A 15,733-nucleotide genomic window follows, 5' to 3' on the forward strand; every position below is an offset into this window, starting at 1 on the left:
AGAGAGAGAGCGCTCCATCTCGCCGCTGCCATCTCCCCGCAACTGCCTGCGGCCGCTGCAGGCCCCCCCGCCTACCGCCTCCCACCGGGCCACAAAGGACACTTGCCGCCGACGCCAGGAAAGTTTCAGCTGGGCGGGGCGCTGCCGGTACTTCCGTCCTGGGGCTCCCACTCGCAGCTGTCCCCCGGCTTCTGCTCGATGCCGCGGTACGGGGCTCCCAGTAGTACCCGTCTATTGGCGGCTCTGGAGGGAGGGATTGAGAAGCGAAGCCAGGGAGGGCTGAGAGCAAAGGGGAGCGGCGCGCGCGTGAGAGGGGAGGGGATTCCCAAAACGGACGGAGAAAGCCCTCTCTCGCAGCGAAAGCGATCCCAGCCAGGGGGCTGCGAGAGAGGGCTTTCTCCGTCCGTTTCGGGAATCCCCGCCCCGGCACCGGCAGCGCCCCGCGGCACACCTGGCCGTGTCTCACGGCACACCACTGTGCCGCGGCACACCGGTTGGGAAACGCTGCTCTAGTGCACTTGTACTCACCCCATACTGACCTCTTAGGAATCTGGATAGGTCAACCGTGGATAATCCAAGGGTAAAGTGTTGGGGGTTTGGGGATGACACTATGGAGTCCGGTAATGAGTTCCACGCTTCAACAACTCGGTTCCTGAAGTCATATTTTTTACAGTCAAGTTTGGAGCGGTTAATACTGTATTAAGTTTAAATCTGTTGTGTGCTCTTGTGTTGTTGTGGTTGAAGCTGAAGTAGTCGCCGACAAGCAGGACGTTGCAGCATATGATCTTGTGGGCAATACTTAGATCTTGTTTAAGGCGTCTTAGTTCTAGGCTTTCTAGGCCCAGGATTTAAAGTCTAATCTCATAGGGTATTCTATTTCGAGTGGAGGAGTGAAGTATCTTTGGACATTTTCAAGGGTGTTAATGTCTGAGATGCGATATGGGTTCCAAACAGATGAGCTGTATTCGAGGATGGGTCTGGCAAAAGTTTTGTAAGCTCTGGTAAGTAGTGTGAGATTGCCAGAGCAGAAGCTATGTAGGATTAGGTTTACAACTCTTGAAGCCTTCTTGGCTATGTTGTTGCAGTGGGATTTGGCACTTAAATCTTTTGTTATTAGTATACCAAGGTCTTTAACCGAGTGGGGATTATCTGTGATAATTTGATTATTCAGTTCCCATATCCCACACAACCACTGTAGGAACGCTTGAGGCTACATTAGATGGCATGTACTACAGTTGAAAGGGCCTCCTGTTTTGTATGCAAGAGATCACAGATTCAACCTATGGAGTTCAGAGGCATCTACGGGATTTGTCCTTCTTATCAAAATGACAAGAGCAACACTGCACTGTCACGCTACACACTCTGACCTTTCTACAGATATGATGCACATACAAAAGAGAGGTAACGCTTACAATTCAACACCACAAGGCTGCTTTTCTCTTAATCCCAAACAGTATCCCCATACAAAATACAAATACAAAAGAAACACCTCTCGTACAAAATCAATTAAGTACAAAGTTAATATCATTTGAAAGCAGAACAAACAACAAGAAAAAAGATTGACTAAGAAAACACAAATACAATCCCCCTTTCCACTAGCATTGAAAGTTTATCTAAAAGTCCTTTTCGCATCATGTCCGAAAGGCAGGGGTGGGTTCCAGTTATCTCCACCACCGGCTCCCATCACATCATTTCGTAAACGCACACATATCCCTTCGTGCAATTTTACTTCTGCGCATGCTCAGAGGGTGGATTTAGCCCGAAAGACAGCTGAGAAGCTGATCAGCTGTGCTTCAGGCAACGTCCTGCCTGTTGGCGATTACTTCAGCTTCAACCACAACAACACAAGAGCACACAACAGATTTAAACTTAATATTAACCGCTCCAAACTTGACTGTAAAAAATATGACTTCAGTAACCGAGTTGTTGAAGCGTGGAACTCATTACCGGACTCCATAGTGTCATCCCCAAACCCCCAACACTTCACCCTTAGATTATCTACGGTTGACCTATCCAGATTCCTAAGAGGTCAGTAAGAGGTGAGTACAAGTGCACCAGAGTGCCTTCCATCCCCTGTCCTATTGCTCTCCTATATCTCCTATACCTTTCTTCTATTCCTATATCTCTTCTTCTATTCTTTCATTGATATGTTCTATTACTATATCTTCTTTTCTATTATTTCTTAGATATATTTTACTATGAGTATCTCCTCTATAACCTTCATCATATATTTTACTATGTGTATATAGATATATACCCACTAAAACCCTCATTGTGTATTGGACAAACGAAATAAATGAATGAATGAATGAATGAATGAATGAATGAATGAAATAAGTAAGTAAGTAAGTAAGTAAGTAAGTAAGTAAGTAAGTAAGTAAGTAAGTAAGTAAGTAAGTAAGTAAGTAAATAAATAAATAAAGGTCAGTATTAACCCAGGGGCGGGGGGGGACAGCTTTGTTCAAAGCACAGAACAAGGAGAAGCCATCCAGAGACAGGAAAATTGTCCAAAAATTCAGGAAAAAAGATGTCGAGCATGGAACGGCACAGACAGAACTGGATCCATGATGCCAAAATTACATCACCAGCGGGTCGCTAATGGTTCGGGTGATCTGGTCCAAACTGGGAGGAACCCACCCCTGCCAAAAGGACACGTAACTGATAATATTGTCACAAATTCATGGAATCATCCATCTCCAACTTCGTTCTTTAATTGCCACAATTTCCCCAGTCATCAGCATGGTAATTTAAAGAACTATAACCCCAAAACATTAATGCCTTGAGTTGAAATTTATATTTTACCAACAAAGAAATTTGTAGGTGAAATATAAATTTCAACACAAACATAGTTTGTCGCAAAAGCAACTGTCTGCGAAGGCTCCTGGATCAGGGCCGAAAGGCAAAAGCAGTATGCTCCATTCAGTAATGGGCAGCCAAAATTTTTACTGCCACACTGTGGGTGTGGCTTATTTTGTGGGTGTGGCTTAATGGTCATATGACTGGGTAGGAGTGGCTTGCCGGCCATGTGACCAAGTGGGAGTGGCTTGAACGATCATCATTGTTCAAGTGAACTGTTAAGTGACAATTTGCTTCATGTTTCCCGCACTCTCCTTCCTGGGTCGCCCTCCGCCTCAGGCTGGGTAGCTAGGTGAACGGGTGCTGCCAGAAGCATAAATGCTGCCAGCGCCGCTTCCACCCACGCCTTCTGCTTGCACCACAGGCGGGAGATGGCTACATGAGGCTGGAGGGGAGCCGGGCAGGAGAGAGGGAAGCTCATCCGAGGCCAGGAAGGAGGAAAGAGGAAAAAAGCAAGGAGCACAGATTCAGCAGTAGGGGGGAAAAATGACAGCCGCTGATCAGTTGGATCTGCGCACACATCTTCATTTCCCCCAGTGGAACTGCGTTCCACCCCGTCCTGCCTGCTGCCTGGCTCCATCCCATGTTTGGTAGATCAGGTTGCCCGGATAGACCGATCTCACCAGAAAAAACACAAGTAATGCCTTGACTTTCTCCCATTTTGAACACACACGTCACCGCAATTATTGGTTCAGTGTATTTCTTGCAATATTGAAGAAGAGAAATCTTACGAATAATACGATGTGTGGTTTCTTTCTTTCCCTACAGTCAGGCTTTGTAAGAGCAATCTATATAGTCAAATTAATTCCCACCTCCAAAGTCTTAGCGTGAGTTCCTTGACTGACAGCATGGCTGATAGCTTATAATTTCCTTCTATTGCCAAGAATTTGCCGGCATTAGTCATCCTCTTTCCATATGGCGGTGGCCAGTTTTAATTATCGGCGCGTCTTAAAAATGAAAATTTAAAAGTAAAAACAAAGCCAAACCCCTTCAAAGGCACCCAGCACCCCACAGAACAATGTTTAAAAGCGCAATAAAATATTGATACTGTAAAATGATTCAAAGGAGAAAGAAAAGGCATGATGTAATTTCAGAGGTTGAAGAGGGGGGAAAATAAAAGAAAGTGGAGTGAAGTTTCTCCTGGGAGAATGAGGAATGCCTTTAACAGCCTACAAGGCTTTACAGAGAAATTCCTTTCACTTGCCAGGTGCTCCTAGAGAAAAGAAAACATTTTTTATCCCACTCTGGGCTGCTTTAATCATACTCCTGCATGTCAAATAAGACAGTGCACTTTAAAGCCACAGAGGAAGAAAGCTGAAACAGGATGGCCACAGGGAAGAGGAAATTTCAAATTAAATAGTGGAGGCATTCAAATTAAATAGCGGGGAAAGAGGGTAAAATTAGGGCCCATCGTTATTTCTTAACCCCATGCTACCATATTTTATCAAATCTAGACAGGCTATGGTTCGCAACTGTCAATATAAAATAGCATGCATTCAAAGGGTTTAATGGAGCATTTATTAGGAGTTAGCTTTTCATTTCCACAGGGGTATGGTACTTCAGATGCATTTGCCATTCAACATAACTTTAAATACGCTTAAGATATATGGTGTATTTATTTCTTCGGCTGTAACCATAAAGTACTGTTGATGCTGGCTCTCCAGAGAAATCTTTAAAAATGGAAATGCAATATTTCATATGATCATCTATTAATTCTTTATATTTTAATATCTTCCTTTCCTGCATCAAGGAAGACGAGGTAATAAAGAAAATCTTAGATTGTGCAGAGATGGATACGATGACAAGATGGTTGAATAATCAAGAAGAATCAGAATTTTATATTATTTGGAATAAAGTTTACATATGGATAAATAAAAAGAAAAATAAAATTTAAATGACATGGAAAAGTGTAAACATATTAGAATAATTTTTTCTCTTTTTATTTTCTTATCATAATATTTGAATTATATAAAACAAAATTCTTCTTTTCATTTAAATTAGCATGTTGATTTTATGAATTAATAGTATATTCTTTTTCTGTATTAAAATAGACTTCTAAGATAAGTGGGGTAATTATAACCCCAACTATATATTAAATGTTTGTGTGTTTGTTTGTCATTTTTAAGAAAATTAATAAAATATTTTAAAAAAATGGAAATGCAATAAATCTGGGCTTGGTTTGCAGAAAAAAGGAGGTACATCACCAGATACATTGATGTTCTATTCATTATCTGTACCAACAAGGTTAGTTAAAAATAAACAAGTAGTGGGAGTTAACAACACAGAGTATAGAAGTGCTCTCTCCAAGAATACTATTTTATATCAACGCTAAGGAGCTAACCAATATTCATAACTTTTTCAAATATTTGCTAAACCCTCACTGCGATCATAAAGCAGCCATATGTCAGGATCATTAGCTGAGCAAATAATAACTGAATAAGAATAAACAAGATTATGACTTCAAAACCAATAGTAGTCAGAAAAGGATACACAAAACAAAAATCCAATATATCCCATATGTGACAAGCTACTGTGACATTGAATAAATTGAATAAATGAAATCAATCAATAAATATGTTGACTTATTTATTTATTTATCAAATTTGTATGCAGCTCCTCTCCGCAGACTCGGGGCAGCTAACAACAGTAATAAAACAATATAAACTTGAATTTAAGTGTTATGTAGCAAACACAGGACAGTTATATTTTGTAAACAATCTAACATTGTCTTTAAGTATGAATATGTTTAATATACTTTTTACAGCACAGAAAGAAGGAAGCTGCCATGTTTAAATTAAATATTAAATCTGGCCATTGTTAAAAAGAGTCTTACGGTACCATTTATGCTAACAACTATAATTCTATACATACACAATATATAAAAACTAAGGGAGTTCCTGCAGATTTTAGTCTGCTAATTGTTGCTGACTGTAGGGAGAGGTGTTCATCCCTGTTTCAAGGCCATTGTCCGAAGATATTTCTGCAGTCATGTGCCCAGAATGACATAACAAAGCACTTTTACCTTCCCACCAAAATGGCACCTATTTAATTTGCATATTGTTGAACTGTTAGGTTGATAGGAGCTGGAGTTAGGATGGGAATTCACCTTGTCACATGGCATCCAGGTCTTGAGCCTGGGCTGCCAGCTTTCCAATGTTTTAACTACGTAGCTTCTGCTCCGGTAATCTCACACTACTAACCAGAGCATACAAAACTTTCGCCAGACCAATCCTTGAATACAGCTCATCTGTCTGGAACCCACACCACATTTCTGACATAAACACTCTAGAAAATGTCCAGATATACTTTACTAGAAGAGCCCTCCACTCCCGCACTCGCAACAGAATACCCTACGCAACTAGACTTACAATCTTAGCTTTAGAAAGCTTAGAACTATATTGCCTTAAACATAGCATAGCCCATAAAATCCTCTGCTACAATGTCTTTCCTGTCAAAGACTACTTCGGCTTCAATCACAAAAATACATGAACACCCAAGAGATACAAACTTAAAGTAAACCGCTCCAAACTCGACTGCAGGAAATACGACTTTAGTAACCGAGTAGTTGATGCATGGAACTCACTACCTGACTCTGTAGTATCATCACCTAATCCCCAAAACATTACCCTTAGACTATCTACTGTTGACCTCTCCCAATTCCTAAGAGGTCGCTAAGGGGCGTGCATAAGTGCACCAGAATGCCTTCAGTCCCCTGTCCTAATATTTCTCTCTTACTAGTATCATGTATATAAACATTGTTATATCTTTGTTGTTCTGCTGGGCTCTCTGATAGGAGCCTCCCGAAAATTCAAGGGTACAAATTTCAGACACACACACGTTTGAAAATTTAAAACAATGTTCTTTATCACAAAATTCAAAATAAACAAAGCACTCTTTTTGTATTGCAAAGAGCACTCGTCCCAAAACAACTGGGTAGTCTGTACAATTTCCCTTAAGCAGTCATTACGTACTTAGCTAGCAGCTGTGGAGAAACTTCACACCCCTTCTTCTTCCAACGAAGTGAGACACACACACACACGTTGCTCTGCTTTGGTTTCAAAGGTGTGAAAAAGCAACAAAGTCCAGCAACACAAGATTCCTGACGAACTCCGATCAGATATTCTTCCACAACGGCCAAACCCACATGCTGCTATTTATAGCAGCAGCCCTAATTACTGGAGCCCCACCCAAACACAGGTGGCCTCCCTTATTTCCTGTAATATGTTCTTATTTGGTCTCTTCTACACATAATTCTGCACTTGCGACGGTCCAAAATGTCATCATCTGAATCAATGGAAGATAAGGGAGATTGACTGCCTGGGCTGTGTGCCAAGCCCTCCTCTGCCGAGTCACTCCCACCTTCTTCTTCGTCCAAGGAAACTAAACTCTGTACTGATTCTGTCGGCAATAACATAGGCCTGTGACATGTTGAATTTCCCCCTGCATCTACCTCCCCATTCCCTGGGGCAGGAGCTGGGCCAGAGCCAACCACAACACTTTGTATACTACCAATATGTGCTTGACAAAATAAATAAATAAATAAATAATCAAATAAACTAACTAACTACTGAGCTATCACACTGCCCTTTATCAGAGGATACAGTATACACTCTAAGATAAATCCATTGAGTACAGTGGACTTAAGTTGGATTCTTACCTGCAACAAATGACAGCCTTGCAGGATAATGCTAGGTCCAGGAAGGACTGCCTCACTTCAAAGGACAGGGCATATTTCAGAGTGTGGCCATCTATAATCAAAGCAATATCATTTTCTTTGCCCAGTGAGTCTCCCAGATTTTCACAGTGGTGCGTTAATGCAGCTCTTGTTGCCTAAAATGAAAAGAGAGAGAGAGAGCAGGGGAGGAGAAAACAACATTTTGTTACTATTTTTGTTAAGCGGGACAGCCCAAATTGGAAAGCTTGAAGAATTCCTTCAAGGAGGAATTCTGATAGATTCCACCTTTGTTATTGCATGTGTATTACAAAAAGTTGAAAATGCATGAGAAAGAAGGCAATATGACTTTTTAGATTACAGACATGATCTATTCTGACGGAAATCTTTGGAATTTTGGAATTCTAGGTTTAGAAAGCTTAGAACTGCTGCACGAATCCCAGCAAACGATTAGGTCCTACAGAGTTGGCCTTCTCCGGGTCCCGTCGACTAAACAATGTCGTCTGGCGGGACCCATGGGGAAGAGCCTTCTCTGTGGTGGCCCCAGCCCTCTGGAATCAACTCCCCCCAGAGATTAGGACTGCCCCCACTCTCCTTGCCTCCCGAAAGCTCCTGAAAACCCACTTATGTCTCCAGGCATGGGGAAATTGGTATGCCTCTTAGCTACTATGGTTTTTTATGTATGGTTTGTTAGATTGTGTGTTTGTTTCTTATACAATGATCCGGGGTGTCACAGCAGGTAGAGTGCTGTACTGCAGGCCAATGAAGATGACTGTAGATCTGAAGGTCAGCGGTTCAAATCTCATCACTGGCTCAAGGTTGACTCAGCCTTCCATCCTTCCGAGGTGGGTAAAATGAGGACCCAGATTGTGGGGACAATAGCCTAGCTCTGTTAAAAAGTTCTATTGCTAACATGTTGTAAGCCGCCCTGAGTCTAAGAAGAAGGGCGGCATAAAAATCAATCAATCAATCAAACAAACAAACAAACAAACAAATTGTTCTTTTAACATTAGATTTGTACATTACGTATTGTTGTTGTGAGCCGCTCCGAGTCATCGGAGAGGGGTGGCATACAAATCTAATAAATGAATGAATGAATGAATGAATGAATAAACAAACAAACAAACAAACTGCATTGCCTTAAACACCATCTAAGCATATAGCCCATAAAATCATCTGCTAAAACATCCTTCCTGTCAATGACTATTTCAACTTCAACCACAACAATACACAGGCACACAACAGATACAAACTTAAAGTAAACCGCTCCAAACTTGACTGCAGAAAATACGAATTTAGTAACCGAGTAGTTAATGCACGCAACTTACTATCAGACTCTGTAGTTTCATCACCAAACACCCAGAACTTTACCCTTAGACTATCCACTGTTGACCTCTCCCGATTCCTAAGAGGTCACTAAGGGCCATGCATAAATGCACTAGCGTGCCTTCCGTAACACAACTTTTCTTTAGAAGGACAGATATGGATACTTTGGCTACCAAATAAGAAGAGAAGAGTTATTGGAAAAGATCCTGATGTTGGGAGAGAGTGAAGGCAAAAGGAGAAGGAGAACGAAGAGGATGAGATGGTTAAAAATTGTCTCATTGATGCAACGAAAATGAATTTGAGCAAACTGGGAGACAGTAGAGGACAGGCAGGACTTGTATACTATGGTCTATGGGGTCACAAAGAGTCAGATACAACTTTTTGATTTAGTTTCATCCTCTGGTGTACGTATTCAGGTTAACTTAAACATTGAATGTATGGTTGCTTTCCAGACCAATCTATTCCTATGGCTGGTATTCTGGAGAAAAATGAAAGTTGAAAACATTCAGCATTTTAAAATAATGGGGGGAATTTCATTTCATTCATTTCATTTATTAGATTGGTATGCCGCCCCTCTCCGCAGACTCGGGGCGGCTCACAGCAATAATAAAAAACAATATACAATGGTAAATCTAATATCGTTTGCCCAGGTTCGCCTGGTGCACCAATTGCGGCCCTATTTGGACCGGGACTCACTGCTTACAGTCACTCATGCCCTCATCACCTCGAGGTTCGACTACTGGGTCCCGTCGACTAAACAATGTCATCTGGCGGGAGCCAGGGGAAGAGCCTTCTCTGTGGCAGCCCCGACTCTCTGGAACCAACTCCCCCCAGATATCAGAGTTGCCCCCACCCTCCTTGCCTTTCGCAAGCTCCTTAAAACCCACCTCTGTCGTCAGGCATGGGGGAATTGAAATGTTCCCTTCCCCCCTAGGCTTATAGAATTTATACATGGTATGTTTGTATGTATGATTGGTTCTTTAAATTGGGGTTTTTTAGATTATTTTTAATATTAGATTTGTTTACATTGTCTTTTTTATTGTTGTTAGCCGCCCCGAGTCTTCGGAGAGTGGCAGCATACAAATCTAATAAATAAATAAATAAATCTAAAAACCCTTATTTAAAACAATACATCCACACAAACACACCATGCATAAACTATATAGGCCAGGGAATGCAGGATAGAAACTTAAATAGAAAATTAAAGACTCCAGAATCACTCTGTTTTAGAAATCATTTTGTTCCAAAGAATTCTGGGAAATTTAAACCACCAGCATCAGCTAAAATGTGAGTGGCTTTTCCCTAAATTGTGAAAATTACCCCATATCAAAACCATGAAAGAAGAAAGGCAGTTTCATTTCCATCCAAATTCAACACCGTTTAAACATTCTGTTGAAAGTTCAATAAAGCTTAAATTTGAAGCATTTAAAGAATGGACAGAATATTCCATCTATAGAATTACTAATCATAACATCAGTATAAGACTGAATAATCCTATAAATACAAAACCTTTTGAAGGGAAAAATGAGAAGCATCTAATTACAAAGATCTAATTTAGCTTCAACAATGCAAGAAAAACAGCACATGACTCAACATTTCTCCTGTTTTTTTATGAAATTTAAAAACTATTTTTCCACTTTAGCTGACAATATCCTGCCTAATGATCAGTGGGTTTCTGAATATCTGAAATATATTTTCCAAATCACAATTTAATATGTTTTCAACATATTTATCATTATTCTACAAAGCATCTAGGATTCAGCGGTGTTAATTAGATCATTTGGTAAAGTGATGCCCTTGAAAATGTTTCCTTAAATAAAGTTGAAAATGTGTTTCATTTACTTTAGGCACAACAAAACCTTAAACCTGTTTTTCTCAATTAACCTAATTTCCTGAGTTAACATGACACACTAAAATTGTATACTGAGCAGACATAGCAGGTGGGTAGGCTAGCACAGCTCAGCTTTCAGACTTGCTAATGGGTCATAAGTGGCTATCTGCTGAGGACAGCAGAAACAATAAGGGTGGGGGATAAAAAACATCCGCTTATTTTGTTTTCCAGTTTGGGGAAAAGGAATCTAAAAGTGGGAACTGGAGCATCTGTCTTCTATTATTTTTGAAGCAAAAAATGCACACCAAATTTTAACTACAGATAATTCTCAATTGACAATCTAGAGCGTGGACCAGAGGGTGAAAACAGCCTGCCCTCCCCAGAGGCCAAAAACCTCCTCTCAGAGACTCAGTGTGAGCCAAAAATCAGATGGATCTAAACTAGGGCAACGGGCGGAGGCCAGCAGAAATGGCTCCGCATGCCACCAGTGGCACATGTGCCATAGATTCGCCATCACGGCCTTAAGCCATAAATATGTAATATGCATACATGCATGTGAGCCAGTAATGGGCAGCCAAAATTTTTACTGCCACACTGTGGGTGTGACTTATTTTGTGGGTGTGGCTTAATAGTCATGTGACTGGATAGGAGTGGCTTGCCGGCTATGTGACCAGGTGAGAGTGGCTTGAACGATTATCACTGTTCAAGTGAACTGTTAAGTCCTCAATTTACAATCTTACCAGTGTTGCTCGCTGGGATGACAATTTGCTTCGCATTTCCCGCGCTCTCCTTTCTGGGTCACCCCACCCCCACCTCAGGCTGGGCAGTTAGGCGAACGGGCGCTGCCAGAAGCATACCGCTTCCACCCACGCCTTCTGCTTGCACCTCAGGCGGGAGGTGGCCACGTGAGACTGGAGGGGAGCCAGGCAGGAGAGACGGAAGCTTGACCGAGGCCAGAAAGGAGGAAAGGAAAAAAGCAAGGAGCACCGATGTAGCAACAGCAGCAGGGGGAAAAAAGGAGAGCTGAGCCGAGACCAGTAATCCAGGAAGTGACAGTTGCCGATCAGCTGGAACTGCACACGCATCTTCATTTCCGCCGGTGGAACTGCGTTCCACCCCATCCTGCCTGCTGCCCACCCTGATGTGAGCCTTGACTTATTTGTCATAGCAGGTGGCATCTCCTATTGATCTTAACTGATCATAAAAAGTAAAATTAAACTGGATGGAAGTTTACAGCACCAAGAAATCCCAGGACAGTTTCCTAGGTAGGGATGTGAGCGCATCTATAAATATCCTAGAAAAGGACCATCGTAATTTACTTTTGCACTCTTGACAAAAGAGCTACACGGGACTGTGTAATAACTGAAAGCAAAAGAAAAAAGAAAGAAAAGGCAACATCTTGATTCCCTTCTTAAAAATCTAACCCAAACATTGAATTCTCTTATGAACCCTCTAACCTGGAAATCAGATGCCAATAAGCAGACATAGTATCAGTGCAGTGATGGGCCGCACTTACTTTTTCCTATCGGATCGGTCCCGGAGGCCGTTGTGGGTGTGCACGGGTGGTGGCAGGCTCACACACACACCCGCATGAGATTTTGTTTCCATGCATGCATGGAAACAAAGAAATCGGTGAAAATCACCGAAATCTCACGTGAGGATGCTCACAGGTGCGAGATTTCAGCGATTTTCACCAATTTCTTTGCTTCCGTGCATGTGCAGAAGCAAAAAAAGGCTGAAAAATCACAGATAGCTCATGCGTGCAAGTGTCCTCGTGTGGGATTTTGGCAATTTTCTTTGATTTCTTGGCTTCCGCACATGCGCAGAAGCAAAATCTCACGCAGGGATGCACGGTAGGAATGCGCAAATGCACACGCATCTTCATTTCCGCCGGTGGAACTGCGTTCCACCCCATCCTGCCTGCTGCCCACCCTGATGTGAGCCTTGACTTATTTGTCATAGCAGGTGGCATCTCCTATTGATCTTAACTGATCATAAAAAGTAAAATTAAACTGGATGGAAGTTTACAGCACCAAGAAATCCCAGGACAGTTTCCTAGGTAGGGATGTGAGCGCATCTATAAATATCCTAGAAAAGGACCATCGTAATTTACTTTTGCACTCTTGACAAAAGAGCTACACGGGACTGTGTAATAACCGAAAGCAAAAGAAAAAAGAAAGAAAAGGCAACATCTTGATTCCCTTCTTAAAAATCTAACCCAAACATTGAATTCTCTTATGAATCCTCTAACCTGGAAATCAGGTGCCAATAAGCAGACATAGTATCAGTGCAGTGATGGGCCGCACTTACTTTTTCCTATCGGATCGCTCCCGGAGGCCGTTGTGGGTGTGCACGGGTGGTGGCAGGCTCACACACACACCCGCATGAGATTTTGTTTCCATGCATGCATGGAAACAAAGAAATCGGTGAAAATCACCGAAATCTCACGTGAGGATGCTCACATGTGCGAGATTTCAGCGATTTTCACCAATTTCTTTGCTTCCGCGCATGTGCGGAAGCAAAAAAAGGCTGAAAAATCACAGATAGCTCATGCGTGCAAGTGTCCTCGTGTGGGATTTTGGCAATTTTCTTTGATTTCTTGGCTTCCGCACATGCGCAGAAGCAAAATCTCACGCAGGGATGCACGGTAGGAATGCGCAAATGCACACGCATCACCATTTCCGCTACCGGAACAGCGATCCCAGGTGTACCAGGGCCTGCCCAATACTTTATCAGAGGTGGTATTCAGCCGGTTCAGGCAACCTGCGGGTGGGCCAGCCCAACCCATTTGCTCCGGTGCTATGCTGTTTTGCACATTTTGAAGCCGCACACATGTGTGCAATCAAAGAGTGTGTGCTCACATTTGCGAACTGGTAGGGAAAGTAAGTGAATACTGCCTTTGTATACTATGTATGTAATTGGCTTCTCATCCTGGACCTCTCCTACAACATGCACACGATATACAGTGGTACCTCTACTTACGAACTTAACTTGTTCTTAAGTAGAAAAGTTTGTAAGAAGAAGCAATTTTTCCTATAGGAATCAATGTTAAAGCAAATAATGTGTGCGATTGGGGAAACCACAGGGAGGATGGAGGCCCTGTTTCCTTCCAGGAGATTCCTAGAAGGCCCTATGGACGCTTCTCCCCACCTATTCTGGCCCTGTTTCCTCCCAGGAGATTCCTAGAGAGGCCCCACAGAGGCTTCTCCCCACCTTTTCCGGCCCTGTTTCCTCCCAGGAGATTTATTTATTTATTTATTTATTTATTCATTCATTCATTCATTCATTCATTCATTCGATTTTTATGCCGCCCTTCTCCTTAGACTCAGGGCGACTTACAACATGTTAGCAATAGCACTGTTTTTTTTAACAGAGCAAGGCTATTGCCCCCACAATCTGGGTCCTCATTTTACCCACCTCGGAAGGATGGAAGGCTGAGTCAACCTTGAGCCGGTGATGAGATTTGAACTGCTGACCTTCAGATCTACAAGTCAGCTTCAGTGGCCTGCAGTACAGCACTCTACCTGCTGCGCCACCCCAGCTCAATTCCTAGAGAGGCCCCACAGAGGTTTCTCCCTGCCTTTTCCGGCCCTGTTTTCTCCCATCAGATTCCTAGAGAGGCCCCACAGAGGCTTCTCCCTGCCTTTTCCGGCCCTGTTTTCTCCCATCAGATTCCTAGAGAGGCCCCACAGAGGCTTCTCACTGCCTTTTCCGGCCCTGTTTTCGCCCATCAGATTCCTTGAGAGGCCCCACAGAGGCTTCTCCCTGCCTTTTCCAGTTACAGTTTCGGAGGCTCAGGTTTGTAAGTGGAAAACAGTTCTTGAGAAGAGGCAAAAAAATCTTGAACACCCGGTTCTTATCTAGAAAAGTTCGTAAGTAGAGGCGTTCTTAGGTAGAGGTACCACTGTATTCAGCTATGGAACAATCATAACTATTCAGGCACATGCTTGGCAAGATTGTTCTATAACTAGACCCCATTTATATAGCACATGATGAGATTGCTTATCCATAGTTGATTACATAAACTTGGGTTCACACAACACAAAATCCTTGCAAATCCCTTAGTCTTAGGTGTAATGTGTGAACTCATCCCAAAACAAAACAGAGCATGGCCCCAGCTGAAACTACAGGATAGACTTGGAGAGAAAATGAAGGAAAATGTTAGTGCAAAACCAACTTGCTCCTTGTACCAAGAAAAAACTGAAGAGCGAATGCAGCAATGTAACTGAAGATAATTAATAGCATACCTGGATCCTGTTGCTCGCTATAACTTCATCCTGAGAGCCTTGAAAAATTAAACACTTCAATATTTTTCATCTACGTTTTTTTTTAACTCACCAAGCAAACTGAAAAGCTCCTGGCAGTGATTATACCTTTGTTCGTGTACAATTCACACACACTTGTGTTTACCAAAAAACAAACGTTGACTCTTCTGACCTGTATAAATTGAATTCCATTCTCCAGAGCATTTCATGTTGATGAACAGTAGGGCACTGTTGCAAATCTTGGCAAACAGAGCACAATTTGTTGACAGGCGGGGAATTACAATAAACTAAAGCAGAGCTCATGTGTGGTCCACACTTGGGACCACAACCTGTGGTTCGGGAAGAAATCTTGTGATGGTTTGTTTGAATTTCCTAACTTTCTAAATCCTTTTAGAAAATATTCCATCTAATCAGTACTACTCAGCAAGTGAACAAACAAACAAAGAATCCTGAAGAGTTGACATTCCATAGGACCATATTCAAGCCATTAAAGAAACTATGTGGGATTTAAAATAAAAGAGAGGAAATGGCCCAATTTTTAGGATTGCGAAAGAGCGATGGCGACCCTTGGATCTACAGAATTGGCCACAACAATAAATTAAGCATAGAAGTCTGGACAATCCCTACAGACACATTCACAAGGATTGCCCCAAAAGCCTTTCAGCCACATTGATCAGTGTAATCAATTTAATAAGCTGAAAAAGTACAGGTCTTTTGTTCCTTGGAATTTTACTTCCCTAAACAGGCAACAACAGATTTGTCTTCCCATTGTAGCTCCCAAAG

General features: G+C 42.2%; 1 protein-coding gene across 7 annotated transcripts in view; it reads right to left on the minus strand.

The window, feature by feature from the left end:
* Positions 1–15,733, minus strand: part of ATP8A2 (ATPase phospholipid transporting 8A2) — a 460,631-nt gene that overhangs the window by 271,033 nt on the left and 173,865 nt on the right. For all 7 annotated transcript variants that reach the window (XM_070749818.1, XM_070749817.1, XM_070749821.1 and 4 more), the window contains one exon: positions 7,514–7,686. In XM_070749818.1, the coding sequence (XP_070605919.1) occupies positions 7,514–7,686 (173 nt within the window). The remainder of the gene's footprint in view (positions 1–7,513; positions 7,687–15,733) is intronic.

The sequence above is a fragment of the Erythrolamprus reginae genome, chromosome 4 (genome assembly GCF_031021105.1).
Source record: "Erythrolamprus reginae isolate rEryReg1 chromosome 4, rEryReg1.hap1, whole genome shotgun sequence".
In the NCBI taxonomy this organism is placed as follows: Eukaryota; Metazoa; Chordata; class Lepidosauria; order Squamata; family Dipsadidae; genus Erythrolamprus; species Erythrolamprus reginae.